Source organism: Eubalaena glacialis, chromosome 1, assembly GCF_028564815.1.
Source record: "Eubalaena glacialis isolate mEubGla1 chromosome 1, mEubGla1.1.hap2.+ XY, whole genome shotgun sequence".
NCBI lineage: Eukaryota > Metazoa > Chordata > Mammalia > Artiodactyla > Balaenidae > Eubalaena > Eubalaena glacialis.
The window spans coordinates 234,464,766-234,482,676 of record NC_083716.1 but is presented as its reverse complement, the minus strand read 5'-3'; the positions used below and the strand labels follow the sequence as shown (position 1 = coordinate 234,482,676).

At 42.9% G+C, this 17,911-nt stretch overlaps 1 protein-coding gene across 1 annotated transcript; it reads right to left on the bottom strand.

Annotated features, from left to right (window-relative positions):
• Positions 1-270: 270 nt before the first annotated feature.
• Positions 271-17,523, bottom strand: SPP2 (secreted phosphoprotein 2). Its single transcript, XM_061206084.1, has 7 exons — positions 17,445-17,523; positions 17,221-17,345; positions 10,316-10,438; positions 9,106-9,213; positions 3,359-3,413; positions 2,538-2,588; positions 271-356 (listed from the first exon to the last, which is right to left on the bottom strand). The coding sequence occupies exons 1-7, from the start codon at positions 17,515-17,517 to the stop codon at positions 271-273; spliced, it is 621 nt and encodes a 206-aa protein (XP_061062067.1). The 5' UTR covers positions 17,518-17,523.
• Positions 17,524-17,911: the final 388 nt, after the last annotated feature.

Genomic DNA, 17,911 nt, shown 5'->3' with positions numbered 1-17,911 from the left:
GAGTAGAGAAATTTGATCACATCAACCACAGCACATACAAAAGCCACGGGAAAAAGATTGAGGGTGCGAGAATGAAGAGACAGTCAAGGGTCAGTATCTGGGAGGAGAGAAGAAAAGGTGGGAGGCCAGACAGGAGCTGAAGAGCAGACTACAGACGTTGGAGGTGTGGGAGCAGCAACTTTAAAGCATCCCCACCCTCCAACCCCCCCGCTGGTAGCTTCTATTTCTAAATACACGTGTTTTTAGCTGTGTCCCCTTACCTCAGGTCTGTCACTCAAAGCCAGTGTTTATTCTTGCTCTGGGCCACAGGTTCAGGTCCCTTCTATTTCCAGGAGGAAAGCCCCTTCTCATGATCTCTGAAGATAGAAAGGGGATATACAGGCTCTGTCATTCACATCAAAACCTAAGCCAACATGGACTATGTGACTATAAATTAATGAGAAAGACTGTGACCAGCACCCCCAGAGCCCCTCCTGCCAAGAGGCTACCCAAGAACATGATGACCTCATCTTGCTCATCAAGTTCTCCCTCACTTTCGCCTGCACGGTGTGACAGCTGAACCCACTGCCGTAAGCCCTCGAGGGCAGGGACTGTCACATTTATCTTTCAGTCCTCTGAGGGATCTGCCCAGGGCTTGTCACACACATTTGTTGAATTAAATTGAACTGTCATGTTCAAAGCAGTCTCTGAGATGGCTGCACCTCTGCGTCAATGAAGGTCCCAATGCCCAAAATGTTTTTAGAATTCAGCTCTGGAATTACCTTCCAACAAATATAAAAAGGATCAGTCGCATTAATTTATATCCATATAATATTTTTGTTGTCCCAAATGACATTTTCTCAGTGTGGTAGCCAGCCTCAGAGATGGCCTGCTGGTATTCACACTCTCGGGTATTCTCCTCCCACATCGGACCAGGGTTGGTCTGCGTGATTAATAAACTATGCAGAAGTGATGCTATATCCCTTTCAAAATTAGGTAATAAAAGACTGTGCCTTCTGTCTTGGGTTCTCTGTTGCTTGCTCATTCTCCTCTCTCTCTCTCTCTCTCTCTCTCTCTCTCTCGCATCATGTTCTCTGGCAGAAGCCAGCTATCATGTTTTGAGGACATTCAGACAGCCCAGTGGAAAGGACCATATGGTAGGAAACCAAAGCCCTCATTCCAATAGCCCCTGAAGAATTGAGGCCTGCCAACCACCATGTGAGTAACCTTGGAAGTGGATCCCTCAGTCCCAGCCAAGCCTTCAGATGAGATCACAGCCACAGTCAACATCTTCTCTACAACATTTTAGAGACCCTGAGCCAGAAACACCCAGCTAGGCTACTTCCAGGTTCCTGACCCTCAGAAACTGTGAGATAATAAATGTTTGTTGTTTTAAGCTGCTAAGTTTTGTGGTAATTTGACACACAGCAATAGATGACTAATGCACCCAAGTTGGTTATTAATCTGATTAACTGAATTTATTTCCAAAATTAAATCCAAGAGCACATGTTTTCCATCACTACAGAGATTCAAAAGAATGAGCCCTAGACTCGGAAGGTAATTCCTAAAAAAATTGCTCAAAAATGTTCTCAGCAGTGGTCACATTGTTAGAATAACTATATTTCTCCCAAAGTGGCACATTGGAGGAGGTCTAAACTCAGGCCTTTTTTTAAGCAAGTCTCAGATTGTAAGCTTTAGTACTTCAAATAAATTAGGAAAAAACCTAAGGATGAGCTCAATGAAAGAGCTCAATGAAACATTAATATCTGTGTTATTCATTTTAATGGAGAACTCTGATCAGAGGGTAAATTTCACAACTCTTCTGTAAAGCAGCATGAAAAAAACAGAGGCTTTAGAGTCTGACAGATCTGTCTCTAAGTCCTGTCTCTGCCCCTCCCTACCTGGATCAAAGTCCTACATTGGCCGTGTAGCCTTGGACAAGTTACAGAAACTCATTAAGCCTCAGTTTGCCCATCTACAAAATGGGAAGGAACATAGTGCTGCCTCTCAAGATGGTTGTGAAGTTGAAGGAGAAAACTGTCAAGCAATTAGTAGAGAGTTAGTATTTTGTGTCTACAACAAACAACATGAGTTGTTACTCATTTCTTCTGTGTAAGCAGGTAATACACCTGGTTTACAGTGCTGTCATGAAGTTTAAATGAGAAAACTGATCGTAAAAGGGAGAAACTAAATAACTGTTAGTTCTGTCTGCTTGCTGAAAAGTATAGTTGAGGTTGGAGGGCAAAGAGAAGTTTAAAAGAGCTTGGGTTTCTCAGAAAATGCTCCAGATTGGGACAGGAGGCAGGTGAGTGCTGATTTCCTCAGCTAGATTTGATATTTTGATTCCTGACAAATTTTAAGTGAGTTTTGATGCCTCAAAGTTAGCTTTTCAATGATTTGCAAAACTGGTTTATGAAGGACTGTTCTTTTTTTTTCATTTTCCCTTAAAATATTTTGCATTTCAGGGGTTTATCTCTTATGACATGGCTTCAGCAGAGTCTGGCTTGATCAGAAAAGGATGTGTTTGGTGTCCTACAGAAGAAAACAGGACCACTTACCAAGTGACCGTTCATAAAATGGCTCACTTCTGGATCTGTCAGGAGTGAGACCTGTAACGCAGTAACAGTCATAAGGCAGGCCCCCTCTGCCCACTTCTGGAATGTTCTATGATTTTATTACTGATGCCACAAATACGCTTTTCCAGCAAGGAAGCAGTGAGAGATCACCAAAGAGTTTTGCTGCCATCAGTTCCAATAGAAAAAATCCTCCTATTTATCTATTTTACCAATAGGTAGAAATGTTTCCTAAGCCATAGAACATTAACCCAAATGAGAGACCACTTCAAATGAGAGACCACTTAAGAAGGGAAAAAAAGAAAGCCCTCCCTCCCCCAAGCAAGATTCTGAACAGGATGGTCACCTCTGGTCTCATGGCTGGAGAATTACAGAATTCAGCCCCAGCCAGTCAGAGGAGGTTTAGTCCAGATCCTTCCACCTACACATTGTTGCATACCTGGCTCCTAAAACTGGTCATGCACCCAGGAGGGAACAAGCATGCTCAAGTTGGGGGAACCTCTTATGGTAAAAACCAACACCTGTCCTGCTTAATTGGCAGAGATGTTGGGACATGAAATGGAATCATATATGGAAAGGCTCTGCATAAATATAGAGCTGCTTAAATGAAGAGTTGTAACATTATTGCCTACTGTTAAGAAAGGAGCAAAAGCAAATGTTTATTTTCTGTGATTTCTGTAATTGTTCAAAGCTTATGTACAGATATTTCTAGTTTTAAATGACTCCCTGATAGAGAGCTTCAATATGAAGTTGATTCACAAAATATATATATATATGTATATTAAAAAGAACAGATCTCAACTTACCAAGCAGATAATTGTTTCTTGATGTAGAGGATCCCAAGATATCCCCCCAAATCATCTAAGTAAATGTAGGCATTAGTATATATCAGCACATGAAAGAAAAAAGAAGGACACTGCAAAATATGCAAATATTATCAGGAGGACTCAGATGTATTATATAATTTATTTTTAATGAAATAAGGCAATATATTATATTAAATAACTTTATACGGTATTGAACATGTATGTCTAAAAAAGCATGCGGGGAAAAGCAACTTACATGAAGTTTAAATTGTCTAAAAACATTTCCACTGGACTCAAAATGACTCCCAATTGTTGTGGACGAGAAAGATGGAACCTCGTTATATGGACTTGCAAATCAACTGTGTTTAGGTCAAATTTGTGAGTTTTCTCTCTATGAAGTCCCCATATGTGTTCAATTAAAAAAAAAAAAAAAGTGTGCACGAGTAGTCTTCATGAAGCCACTGAAAGCCCATAGTCACATAGTAAGGTGGCTGCTTGACTCACAACATTTCTACCAGGTGTGTGGGCCACCTACATGTTACCCTCTCCGTCGTGAACAGCCAGTTAGCCTGCTGGCTTTTGTGAGAGTGATTGGTCTAGGAGGTGGCACAGTTTAGTGGGGGAAAGAATAATCTTTTCAATAAACGGTGCTGAGACAACTGGGTATGCACATGCAAAAGACTGAAGCTGGACCCCTTCCTAATCAAAATGGACCATGGATCTAAATGTAAGAATCACACAAACAACAAAAGAGAAAAATGGATCAATTGGACTTCATTAAGCTTTAAAACTTTTGTTCTTCAAAGGGCACCATAAAGAAAGTAAAAAAAAAACTCACAGATGTGAGAAAATATCTGCAAATTGTGTATCTGATATGGAACTTATATACAAAATATATAAAGAAGTCTTACTACTCAACAAAAAAAGGCAAATAACCCAATTTAAAATTTGGCAAAGGAAGTTTTTTGTTTTTGTTTTCCTTTTTGGCCACTTTGCACAGCTTGCAGGATCTTATTTCCCCAACCAGGGATCAAACCCACGCCCTCGGTGGCAGTGAAATCGTGGAGTCCCAACCACTGGACCGCCAGGGAATTCTGACAAAGGATTTGAGCAGACATTTTTCCAAAGAATATATACAAATAGTCAATCATTGCTCATTAGGAAAATGCAAATTAAAACAATAATGATGCACCACTTCACACCCACTAGAATGGCTACAATTAAAAAGACAGACAATAATAAGTGTTGTTAAGGATGTGTAGAAACTGGAACCCTCATACATTGCTGGTGGGAATGTAACATGGTACAGCTATTATGGAAAACAGCTTGGCAGTTTCTCAAAAAGTTACACATAGAGTTACTTTATGCCCCAGAAATTCCACTCATAGGTAAATACCCAAGATAAATAAAAATATATGCCCACACAAAAACTTGCACACGAATGCTCACAGCATCATTATTTACAATAGTCAAAAAGTAGAAACAGGGACTTCCCTGGTGGCGCAGTGGTTAAGACTCCACGCTCCCAATGCAGGGAGCCTGGGTTCCGTCCCTGCTCAGGGAACTAGATGCTGCATGCCGCAACTAAGAGTTCTCATGTCACCACTAAGGAGCATGCCAGCTGCAACCAAGACTCAGTGCAACCAAATAAATAAATAAATAAATAAATAAATAAATAAATAAATAAATAAATAAATAAATTTTTTTTTAAAAAGATATGTATTAAAAAAAAAGTAGAAACAACCCCAATTTTGATCAACTAATGAATGGATAAATTAAATGTGGTTTATCCGTACAATGGATTATTATTCGACAATGAAAGAAGTACTGATACATGCTATAACATGTATGACCCTCCATACATGCTAACTAATATAAACCAGTCACAAAAGAACACATATTGTATGTTTCTATTTATATGAAATGGCTGGAAAAGGTAAATCTATAGACAAAGAAAGTAGATTAGTGGTTACTAAGGGCTGGAGAGAATGAGGAACAGGGTAAGGGGTCTTGGGGTTTCTTTTCTGGATGATGAAATGTTCATGATTTAGATAGTGATGAGAGTTGTACAACCTTATGAATATACTAAAAACCACTGAACTGTACACATTAAAGGGGTGAATTGTATGGTCTGTGAATTATTGGGTTGGCTAAAAAGTTCGTTCGGCTTTTTCTGTAACATCGTATGGAAAAACCCGAACGAAATTTTTGGCCAACCCAATATATTTCAATAACAGTGTTATTAAAAAAAAAAAATGGGACACATGACCTAAGACAGGACAACGGGAATAATACCAAGAGGTACCTCCAACTGGAGCTAGAGAGAAATGCTCTGTTTCCTCCTAAGTTTAGAGGATATGAATCTGGAGTAGCTTGTAGTCTTGCCCCTGCTACAAGGAGAAAACTCATCTGCAGTAAGGGGAGGAGGGGCGGAGAAGGAAAAAAATGAATGTGGCACAGATAGTGTTGACAGTCACTAGATTGAGTTGTCCAAGAGGACAGCTCCTCCCTCTCCTTCCTGGGAACGTGAGCCAGGGAATTATCTCATTTTGGCTTAGGCCACTTCTAGTTGAATTTCTATCATTTGAAATGGAAGAGAGTAAATAAATGAAATGCCTGGAACTCTCCTCCCCCGAGCTCAGAATTCCTGTTCACTCTTCCTCAGTTTCTCCTTTTGCACTGTTTTGGATCTCATAGCTGAAACTCTAGCCAAACCTCATCTCATCCACTTGAAATCAGAAGGATTTGTCCAAAATCAAGTCCATTCATCATCCTACAGATGTTAGCATTTCATCGTGTGGTTGACTGAAGTGCCGTATAGAAATCGTTTATTCTCTACATACTTCTTTTTCAAAATTAAAAAAGTAAAAATAAAAACTGCCCATAATTTAAATATTTATTTGGTTAAGAGAGGAGAATATTAGCAATTTTAGACATTTATTTGTTCAAATCTTTTTACAAAGCATTTATACTTATTAAAATTATGTAGTGGAAAACCCGAATGTTTTTATATTAGAGACACTTTCTCTCATTGTATGCTTACCAGATATTTTCCATTTGAGCTAAGTCCTATTTCGTAATAATTAGGATGTTTGGTCTTATTCTCCATGGCTTCCATCTTTCTTCACATTAGATTCCTTTCTCTGGAAATTCTTTTACTATCTACATATGTTTTTCAAGTGCCCTTTATGTTCATTACTCTGGGATATTTTTTTTCAGTTTTCTTTCTTTTATTCCCTACTTCCAACAATGATTTATTTGTTCTATGTCTAAATTCATTCCAGTCAATTGTCTTTCATGTTTGTAGCATCATCATTTATTTCACTGAAAATGGTTAACAGCTGTCGTCTAATTTTTCTTCTGTTTCATGTAAGAAATCTATTTTAGAGTTGCCAGGAATTACTTTAAATCTCCATCTGCTTTCTTCTCTTTCTTTCGAATTGCAGAATCCTTTAATTTAAGGAATTTTTTCTTTGCTCATAATCCTTTATGATCTCCTAATCTTTGAGGCAAAGCAACCTGGGAGTTTATTTTAAAATCTTGTTTGTTTCCGGGACTAACTTAACTTAGTATCAGAGTCTTCTTACAAAACTTGCGACTGGAAGAAAAGTGAGTAGTCTTCAGTCTGCAGTTAGAAAGTTGCAATAGGTTTGTGGGTTGTGCAAACAATCAGAATTAACTTTCCAAATCAGAGATGGAAGAGGGGTTAAATTAGGGGGCCACTTATTAACTTCTAATGTGCTAAAGGTCATAGAAGAACAGGCATCCATTTCTCTCGACATTCACCACTAACTCCTAGCTCTACTTGGCACTCTCTCTCACCTGCCCTGCCAGCCTCCCAGTGCCTCCATCCATTCTTACCTAGTTCCAGTCTGTTCTTCATCTATTCTGTCACTTCCCTACTTATAACCCTTGAATAGCCCCAAGCCAAGAATCCTTGACATGACCCTGGTCCACCTTGACCAGGCTGGTGTCCTCTCCAGCCCCACCCTTATGCCTCTCTTCTCATATTTTTCCCCCAGTCATGATGGATTTCTGTCCATTTCTACCCATCAGCTTAGTTTCCCTCACACATCAGGGAACTCCGTCATGCTCTCCCCTGTGCTGGGAATCTCCTCCTCCTTCCCCTCCACACCCCGTGCCCTTTGTCCTGAGGTCACCCACCCTCCAACCCCCCGGGGAAAGCTCGCTCTGACCCCACACGCTATTGCATCCTCTTGCTACGTGCTCCCGAAAGCTTGCCTGGTAGTCAGGGTAACCCCTGCTTAATGGACCCCCCCAGACTCATCCACAAACCCCACAAGAGCCAGAGCAGTGCTTCTCTTGCTCTCCACTGTCTCCTAGCTTCCCCCATATAAACCACAAAATCAATACGCACAAAACGCTTGTGACATGATGCTTGGTCCCTGTCACTTCTGGGTTAGCTTGGCCAGGCGTGCGCCACTGTGTCAGCTGTGAAGCACGCCTCACTTCCTGGATACTTCACTGGAGTCGAGGCCCTGGGTACCTGAACTAGCATCAAGGAGATTGGATCCAGTAATCTCCTGGGGATTGACCCTCAAATGTTGTCGGTGAGAACGAGATTGATCAATAACCTTATGATCAACTGAACATTTTTGCAGAATTCTCCTTCCAACAGTGAAAACACCCCTGCAACAGGAGTTTCTCACTCCTTCCTAATTCTAAAGTGGACTTCCATATAAAATATGTAAGACCTGGGTATGTTCATAATAGAGGAACATTACTTTTTTGTGTAATTCTTGAAGTTGAAATTGTATACTCTTTTCATGTAATTTTCACTGCAGATTTAAATCTTGAAAAAATTAATAAAAATATAAGTAGAGAAAGATGTCATTGGACAGATTTGGCTGTATAATGGTAGAAACTTTTTTAAGCAGCAGTCAAAGATATTATCCATTACGAATAAACAAATAACGTAATAGTTATGTTTTTATCCCAAATTAGAGTCTAGAAACTTCCTCCTCATATCATATTCTTGACAATTTCTTCCTCATTTTTCTTGTATTCATTCAAGTATTGACTGAGCATCCACCCTGTATCAAACATTGTCCTAGATGACAAAACAAACATTCCCTGCCCTCATTTGATGTACATTCCAGTAAGGAAAGCAGTCAATACACAGACAAATAAGTAATATAATTCCAAGTCAGAAATGTATATATTACTGATTTCACAGTATTATTGCAGATGAATATCAGTGCAATTGAAGGAAAAAAGATGTGTCCTGCCATTTACCAAGCATCTATTACATGTCAGATTCTGGACCAGATCTTTCACGTCCATCGACTTACTTGGTTTTCTCAACATCCTATCAGGTGGTCTTTATTACTGGCATTTAACAGATGAAGAAGCTTCAGATCATGGAGATTAAATATTCTGACCTAGGTTGCAGGCTGGTAAATGAACGCTGATGTATCAAAAATGCCCCTCTTCATTCCACTAAACCACAGAGGCAGTGAGATGCATACTTAGATCTAAAACTTTGAAGATTTGCTCATTGTTATTTTAAGCTCACATCCTAAATCTTAGGAAAAGAGAGAGATTGGAAGAAGTAAGGGATACTGAACATGAGATTGCAGGTGTAAAAGGGAGATGCCAGCTGAGTAAGCAGAGCTATACCTGAGTGACGCTCCAGCTACTCTATCACACCGGCCTGCCTGTCACAGACCCACGCAGACCCTAAGAGGTAGGTGCTGTCCCAAAGGATGCCGAGCCCCTGCACTTACCTCTTCACTGCTGTTCGACTCGGAGCTGGAGGACCAGTGGCAGCGAACCCACACGTCCTGCACCTGCTCAGCAGACACCCGCACGGTGCTTCTGCAAACAGCCGCCGGCTGGAAAAGGGGAGACAGTGAGTTCTATGCCCGGCAGCTGGTAAAAATGGTTAGGACCTATCTAAGAAATCAGGCAACACCATAGGGCTTGACACAATGATGCAGACAGAAAGGAAAAATTCACAGAGACATTTCACTTTTCCAAAATGAAAATTTCTCAAGACCTAAGCAGAAACAGATGATGATTTAAATATCTCTTAGGCTTTTGCTACTTTACAAGTCCTGAGGGAAAGCAAACGTTCCCTTCCTGGGCACTGAGTGGGCTCCCTCGAATGGTTTCCCTTTTGAACAACAAGAAATGGGAAGATCTCCCAAGGACCCTGCTCTGCTCTCCCTTAGCCTCAGATTTCATTAGAAACAAATGCTAGTGACACTTGGGTTTGGGACCTTTGTGAAACAGAGCCACAGCGAAAAGTCTCACGAAACAATAAAACAACGGGTCCTCTTTTCAGGATTGGCATCCCTGCGTAACGACCCAGACATCACAATGATAAAGTAGCAAAACCCTGAGACCTCGTACATCTGAACGAGAACACGGAGAGTGAATTTGGGGTGGCTCCCGTCCCTGGGGTTAACCAAGCATGGGGCCATGTGCTGGTCACTGGGGAAATGAAACTGACCACGCTGTGGTCCTGATCCCCATGGAGCCCAAGCTGGTGGAGGAGACAGATTTTATACAACAGTCAACTATAAAACAGTGCACCTCGCACCAGGAACACAGCTGGCATTTTAAATTCATTTAAAATAGAATTTGAAATGTCTCTGGGATTTTTCTTGGCTATTGGCCTCTTCGTATTCGCTTTGCCTGGAACCATCATTATCCCTATTTTTAAACAGCAGAAAACTGAGGCAGCAGGGGTTAAATAAATTGCCAGGATTACTCAGGACTGTGGACTCCAGAGCTCGAGTCCTCGACCACTGAGTCACACCACCCCTGCCCAGGGGACAGCGTGGACACAGTTAGTGGTGCCTCCAAGGGTGTCCAGATGCCAGGCAGTGGCCAAGCCCTCAGTGTGGCTTTGAATCAGGTCCCGGTGATGTAGGAAGACAGGTGCTCCCTCGCGTTGTTTTCTGGGCTGATGGCCTTTCCCCCGACTCTTACTGCGTAGTAGCCCCTCTGGAAGTTACAGGTGGCGGGGTCTTCCCTAGAACCCCTCCTGCACGTCGTCTCTCGGATGCCGAACTCTATGTCCATGGTCAAGCTGTCCTCGTCCAAGATGTTGACCTTCGTGAAAACAAAGCGTCAGTTTGCCACAGATGTGTTTCTGAAGGTCACACGCTAGAAATGTGTCTCCCTGCACAAGGAGAAAAAGTGACAGAATACCCCCACCACTAAAGCTTTCGATCACCCAGTTCCACACCCTCATCCTGAAGACCAGGGGAAGAAGTGCTTTACCAAAGGCTCGCAAGACTTTACTGAGACAATAGGACCAGAACTTTGGTGTCCTGACTCCACGCTAAGCACTGCTGCTGATGACTTACATTTACGATGAATCCTCAGGATTTACAGATTCCGTATTTGCAAATCTGCCTACTTGCTAAAATGTACGTCTAACCCCAATCAGTACTGGGTGCCGTCACAGCCATTCATGAAGACACGCTGGGCGGCAAAGAACTTGAGTCGCCAGATGCACATGGTCCCGACCGGGGTCAGATAAGGCGATGCTCAGCCTCTGTCTCAGCAACCGGACCGTACACAAGTCAATTTCATGGTCTATTTTGTGTCACGGTTTTCTCATTTTTGTGCTTTTCCTTGGTGATTTTGCTGTTTAAATTGGCCCCCAAGCCTAGTGCTGACAAGCTGTCTAGTTTCCTAAGCACAGGAAGGCTATGATGTGCCTGACGGAGAAAATACATGTGTTAGCTGAGCTTTGTTCAGGCCTGAGGGATAGCGCTGGTACAGTGAGAACTCAATGGTAACGAGTCACCATATATATTAAATAAGTCTTTAAGTGGAAACACACATAAAACAAGGGCACATATTGATCAGTTAACTGAAATATTGTGACCAGAGGCTCTCAGAAACCTAACCCTGAATTTCCCCAGGATAAACGGCTCGGGATTCACTAACCCAGCGTTCGCAGAATCTTTATGGAATATAACTGCCGCAAATAACAAGAATCAACTTATTTTAAGTGTCAACGTATTTATGAGATTCAGATTTAATATCTAATATGTAAAAATGATCAATAAACAGGGTCATAAATAATGGCAAGGCTGAGTTTTTAGTCCTACTTGTTTTTAGAAAACTCTGCTTGTAACAGCATTCCTCATCCTGTATCAGAAAGAGACACAAAGACCCCCCCCCCCCCCATCCCGAGCTTGGAGCTAGCCACTTATTTCCAAAGCAAAATCAAAGTATTTTAAGTGTCATTTTCCTAAAAGAATGCTCCATACTTTCTTAATAATGCCTGAAATAAGTAAGTAGCAAGTACATCTCTGCTGTACAGTGTTATCCAGCCCCACTTCCCGGTTGATCAGTTAGGATCTATGAACAAGATTACACAGTTTTCCACTCCTTTCCACCAAGGGTGGGATACTGGGGGTACCTTCCAAACTGCCTGATGGGTGTGCTGTTCTGGTGACACGGACGTCTCCTGACTTACTAAATGCCCACTGTGTGTCCTTCACCCGAAGTACAGCAGGGAAGACCCCACGGAGCTTAGATTCCACCTGGGGCAGGGTGGTGGGGCACCACACAGCAAACACACTAAGGAAAACTGAACAAGGACCTTCCAGATGGCTATGGGGTTAGGAGCAAAAAAGCAACGTGGCAGTGGGGATGGAGAGCAGATAGTTTAGACGAGGCGCCCGAGAAATCCTCCCAAGGGAGGCGTATTTAAGCTGGGACTTCAAGGATGGGAAGAAGCCCATCGTGTGAGGAAAAAGCAGAGCCAATGTCCTGGGGCAGAACAAGCCCAGCAGTGGTGGTGAAGCAAAATGAACAAGAGGAAAACCAAACACCCTGAAGTTGGAAAGGAGTGTGCCAGATAGTTAATGGTCTCATAGCCCATGGGAACGAGTTTTGATTTCATTCTCAGTGCAATGAGAAGTTCTCAGAGGCCTCTAAGAGGTGAGATCTGAGTCACCATGGCTGCTACAAGGAGAGCACACAGGGGCAGGTACAAGATGGCAGCAGGGAGGTGGGCTCCACTGCCCGACCCCACCCCAGGCTCCCAAAACTCCTTCCCTTTGAGTTCTTGAGCCCATCCTTCGGCAAATTTGAGTCAACCCACACATTCACCTACTGCCCAGTGGGGAGACAGGTGGTGACAGCACTGTGACAGCACAGACCACTTTCAGGTAGGGAGTAACAGGATAGTTTGCTTTGGAAATAAGTGGCCAGCTCCAAACTCGGGAGGGGGCGTCTTTGTGTCTCTTTCTGACGCAGGATGTGGAGTGCTGATACAAGCCGAGTTTTCTAAAAACAAGTAGGATTAAAAACTCAGCCTTGCCATTGTTTATGACCCTGTTTACTGATCATTTTTACATATTAGATATTAAATCTGAATCTCCTAAAAAAATTAAAACCTCTTCAGCTGGAACTCATCAAGCAGGCTCTCCCCCCCAGATCATGCTTCCACAATTTCGTAAAGCAACCTGATGAAAGCAAACTGGCAGGACAAAAGCTTAGTTTAAAAGATGAAAATGCAGGGGGTTTGAGTACTGATAATTTTAACTGCGAGATGATTTTGCAAACTTTTTGCATCTCTAAGCACTTTTAAGCAGCCTTTCCAAAATATGGAGAAAAGTCAAATAGCTCTGCTTTTTCATTTGAATTCACTTTCAGCCAGTGAATTTCTGCTCTGTGTTCTTTGAAAAAGGTGGGACAACCCAAATACTCAACCATAATGAATCAACTGGTGAAAATCCCAAACCCAGCGTCACGGCTGAAATAAATCATGGTCCTTTACAATCGGTGTTACAGTGTGGTCCTGTTTTTTTAAAAAAATATATTTTATACCCACATATGAAAAGAAAAAATCCAAAAAGACATCCTGCCACATGTTCATAGTGGGTGTCTCAGAGGGCTGGATAATGAATGTTACTTTTGGTTTTCTCTTTCTTGTTGTATCTTGTGACTCTTTATGATGAGTATATTTTGATTTTTTTATTTCAAAAAAGAAATAAAAATATACAAGCCATAAAAAACCCATAACAATTCCATTTGGAGAGTACAATGTTTAATGTTATGTGCCAATTTAGCTGGGCCACAGGGTCCAGAACTGTGGTCAAACATTGATCTGGATGTTTCTGTGAAGATGTGTTTGGATGAGGTTAAAGTGGTGGACTTTAAGGAAAGCAGATTACCCTCCTTCGTGTGGGTGGGCCTCATCCAATCAGCTGAAGGTCAGACTAGAACAAAGACTGACCTTTTTCTCAGCAGGAAGCAATTCTGCCAACAGACGGCCTTCAGGCTTGAACTGCAACGTCAGTTTTTCCCTGGGTCTCCAGCCTGCCGGCCCACCCTGCAGATTTTGACTTTACCAAGCCTCCACAGTAGTGTGGGCCAATTCTTTAAAATCAATCTCTCCCTGTCTCTGTCTGTCTCTGTCTCTGTCCCTCTCTTCTGTGCTTCTCTGGAGAAGCCTGACTAACACAGTGATCATTTAGGTTTTTCAAACTAAGCCCTTATGATTGGACAAAAAGTAAAGCTCAGGTATAGCTGCCTAGCATAATGTAGAAAGCCAAAAAGCAAAACGTGCAAAGAAGAGGAAAGGTAAAAATGGACAGAAATGGGCATAGACACATAAAGGATCCCAAAGCTTCCGTGGCTTTGCCCCAAATGTCCCAGAATCCATCTACTCTTCACCCTCCCCACACTAAGAGGCTCAGTTGCCATTGGTCACCATCTGCTTCCCACAGTTGCTGTCTGGGCTTCCTCCTGGCATCCCACTCCACACAACATCTGCAGAGATCTTAGAAGGTCTTCTTGCACTTTATTTAAAACCTCCCCTCAACTACCCCCTGCAGGAGGTCCTCCCACGGCTGGAGGTTCTCGTCACTGAGTGAGTCTTAGCTCAAATATGGCGCCTCTGTGGAGACTTCTGTCCCATCTGACAGCTACCCCAGCCCAGGCCCAGGCCCATCCATCATCCTGTTTTATTTTCTCCACAGGACTCTCCACTCTCGGAGACTCCTTCACTTTTTTATATAATTTGCACCCCATTCTCCCTCCCCTCTCTCTCTGCAGTGGTATCTGAGCTCCATGCGAGCACAGCCTGGTCCGGCCTCTCTGTTCCTCACCCCCAGCACAGGGCCTGTGTCCACCTTTCCTTTCTCTGCTTGTGTACATTGAGGGAACAGTCTGTGTGTGCCTAGTGTCAATGTTGGAACAAGGAAATTATCGTGGCTGAAGTCACATTTCCCCATGCTTTCCCATCCTTTTTAAACTTGGAGTCCAAGAGTTAAGTTACTTACAATCAATTGCAAGAGTATTTGATCCAAGTCCCTGGTAAAACCCAGTGGTTCTTAACCCTGACTACACTTTAGAATGACCAGGAAACATGTAAGAATATGAGCCCCACCCTCAGGGGTTGGGATTTAATTAGTCACCATCCTGCCTGGACATCAGGAGTATTTCAATCTCCCAGATGATGTTGATGTGCAGCGGGGTCGAGAACAACTGGGCTTATGAAGCAAACTCAGGGATAAAGTAGCGGGGCCAGACCCCTCTCCCTAAGCCCACTGAACTCTGCCCCAAACCTCCTGCACATACACAAACATGACCAAACCACTTATTTCCTTCGGACATACTCCTAGAAATGAAACTATGAGATCAAATGTTATCAATATTTGCTATTTTTAATGTTTAACGTGTTTATAAACACGCCTAACAAATTGCATGCTTGCAAAGATAATTTTACCAAATTACATTTTCTCTAGCAGTGTTTGAGATTTCCCTTTCACCTTTTCCCTGGTTATTTTCATTCTGATTTTGTTGGCTGTCAGAGAAGTGACATATTTTCCCCAATGTTTCGAGCTCATTTGTATTACTATTTTGTGAATTGTTTTGTACCCTCAGGGCCAGTGATCTGATCTGTTCCCTCATCTCTTTCCTGAGAACTTTGCTTAGCTCTGAGTGGATCTCTCATGGCTACTGTTATAAAGGGAATTGGCATATTTGGGGCCATCTTTAGGGCGTTTATAGAAGGCATGACTAACGCATATAATAAAGCAAAATGTGAACCACTTCTAAGAAGAAAGATGTATCACCAGGACAGATCAAAGTAGGAGAGTTTTCCCTCCATTGGGAAAAGAAAGGAAGTTTTCATGGAAGGGACATGGTGAATGTAACTTGGCCAATGAATTTGAATAATGAGAAAAGGCTGGAAAGAAACAAGAATAGGCAGAATTCCAGATAGAAGAGCAGCGTACAGGAGGTGGAGGGGCATCTCCTTTCTGTGTTCTCACTAAGAATCACACGCCCACATACATAGGTGTGTTTCTTTGCAGGTGCCTGTGTGTCTGGGCTCAGGTGTCTGATATCAAGATGGCCCAGGTGCTGGAATGTTCTCTGGATGACTACGCCTCACGCTAGCTCGTCTCCACTTGCCAGATTTCCGTGGTGTCAGTAACCGGTTCTCTCGGGACCTGTCCTCATGCTCTTATTCACTTAATTAACTACTAACTTTCTTCTGTAGCAAGCACTAGCTAAATTACAAGTAAATCTAAACTCATTTGCAAGCTTGGCAAGAGGACACCGATTGCCCCACACCACACGTGGATTTCATTAAATGCAAAAGATGGAAGCCCAAACAGCCAGTGTACGAGGGAGGGGTTCTTTATTCTGTCCAGTCCTCCTCCAGAAGGAACTCGCCCTCCGACCTGGCAGCTGACCACACGTATCTCGCCGTGCTCCCGCACCGCGACAGCCAGGCCAAGTGACCCCAGTCTCGCCACAACAGCCTGGTTCTGGGCTAGCTAAAGCATCATCTTCGAGACCTATGACCCAATTAGAAAAGACAACTGGGACAATTCAATTAATTTCCTGGGAATCTGGAAATAAGAAACTGAGCTAGTTTACGAAGGAGATGGGTCAAGATGAATGTACTGTATTTGGAGACTGGAGCTATGCAGCCATGAGCTGTGTGCCCTTCACAGGAGGAGAGGGGACAAACCAGGTGTGTGCTAAGGTGGTGCCCGGCAGGGATGGGAGAGGTGAGCATGAAGGTGGAGGGGAAGCAATGGGCTTCTGGCCTCTGCGAGGAAGCGGCCGCTGCCTGGACCCCTGGCCACATCTCCACAGTTCGCAGTTCCCAGGCGGCCTGTCTGCAACGAGTTCTCATTTGTAGGACCAGGAACTTTGTAGAAGCTCCTCACCGCCCATCTTAACCTAAACTCTCTGGCAGGTATCTCTGCTCCCCCCCTTGCACGGGACGATGAGCAGGCAGTGAAATCACCCGGGGCCCAGCCAGGAGGGAGGCGACCTGCAGTCTAGTTTCTCATTTCCTTGGAAGGATAATTCTGTGTTTTTTTCTTTGCCAATCATGGCCTTAGTCATTGGAAGCCCATGAAAATTCATCTTTTCCCCATTTCCCCAAGCTAACAAGAAACAGACTATTACCAAATTGACAAAGCAAAGTGGATTTCTTTGGCTCAAAAGCCAGAATTTATTTCCTATAAGTATTAGGAGCAGAACTGCTGAACTTGAAAAACCTCATTTCTAATAAACAAGCAGTTTTTAATAAAACATCTCAAAAGGAACCATGGGGGTTTTGGGTCCAGAAGCAGGATGTGCAGAGGGTAACATCTGGAAATAGGAAATGAGGCCAGAGGGAAGAAAAATGCAAGAAGAATCAGGCATCCGAAGTAGCTTTGAGAGCTTTACGACAATAATTATAATTAAATCCTTTCTCTATCAAAAAAAAAAAAAGAGTGTGAAAGAGATGAGTAGCTATTATCTTTTTACACTGGAAAATTTTTAACATGTAACCCAAAAAAGGACAAAAGAAAAAACCAGAAAGCAGTATAAAGAGGACTAGAGAAGACATACCGGGCACTTACTCTTCTAATTGAGCTTCTGAATGCCCGAAACAGATAGGGGCTCAGCGACTGGGAATTCACTTTTGCCACGGAGGCGCTGACAGCCTCCCTCAAGGAAGACGGGTCATAGTCATACACGGGAAAACCTGGACTCACAAACACATGGGGACACAGTGAAACAGGATGCATGGATGAGGACAGCTTCACATCATCAAGGGAAGGTGGCCTGTCCCCGAGCGCCTTACCTGCACAGTAGTGGAACCAGTAGTTCGTTCCAAGGACAAATATAATCGACACCTTCATCACCATCTTCTCCATTCTGGGAAAGATAATTTCAGTTCCGATCCCGGGAGATTGTGTCTATGTGTTTGGGGGTGACCAGTCGTCCCGAAAGCAGCTCTTTATCAAGTGTGACCTGGTTTGCTCTCTCCGACTGAAGCGGACTGCGGCTTCAACAGAGACAATTGATCCTGCAGTCAATATTTACTGCTGCCTTTTCCTAGGGAAAGGGTACAGTTTGAGGCCACTTTTGAAGTTTGGACCTCAACATGGGACTTTAGCCCGCAGCAAAAGCCATCAAGAGGCGGGGACTCCACATGCGCTGTTTGTTCTTCTCTATTTTAATTTCATCCACATAGACTGCCTATTTCTCTTTATTTTCATTTCATTTTTGGAGGGAGGGGATGCAACCTTACTTTCAACAAAACAGTTA

What these genes read in the sequence shown, in the direction of transcription:
- SPP2 (XM_061206084.1), bottom strand. Translation starts at nt 17,517, where the DNA reads ATGGAGAAGATGGTGATGAAGGTGTCGATTATATTTGTCCTTGGAACG. An exon ending in CTGGTTCCACTACTGTGCAG is followed by an intron (nt 17,346 to 17,444) that starts GTAAGGCGCTCG and finishes TTGTGAGTCCAG; the next exon opens with GTTTTCCCGTGTATGACTAT. An exon ending in TCAGAAGCTCAATTAGAAGA is followed by an intron (nt 10,439 to 17,220) that starts GTAAGTGCCCGG and finishes GTTTTCACGAAG; the next exon opens with GTCAACATCTTGGACGAGGA.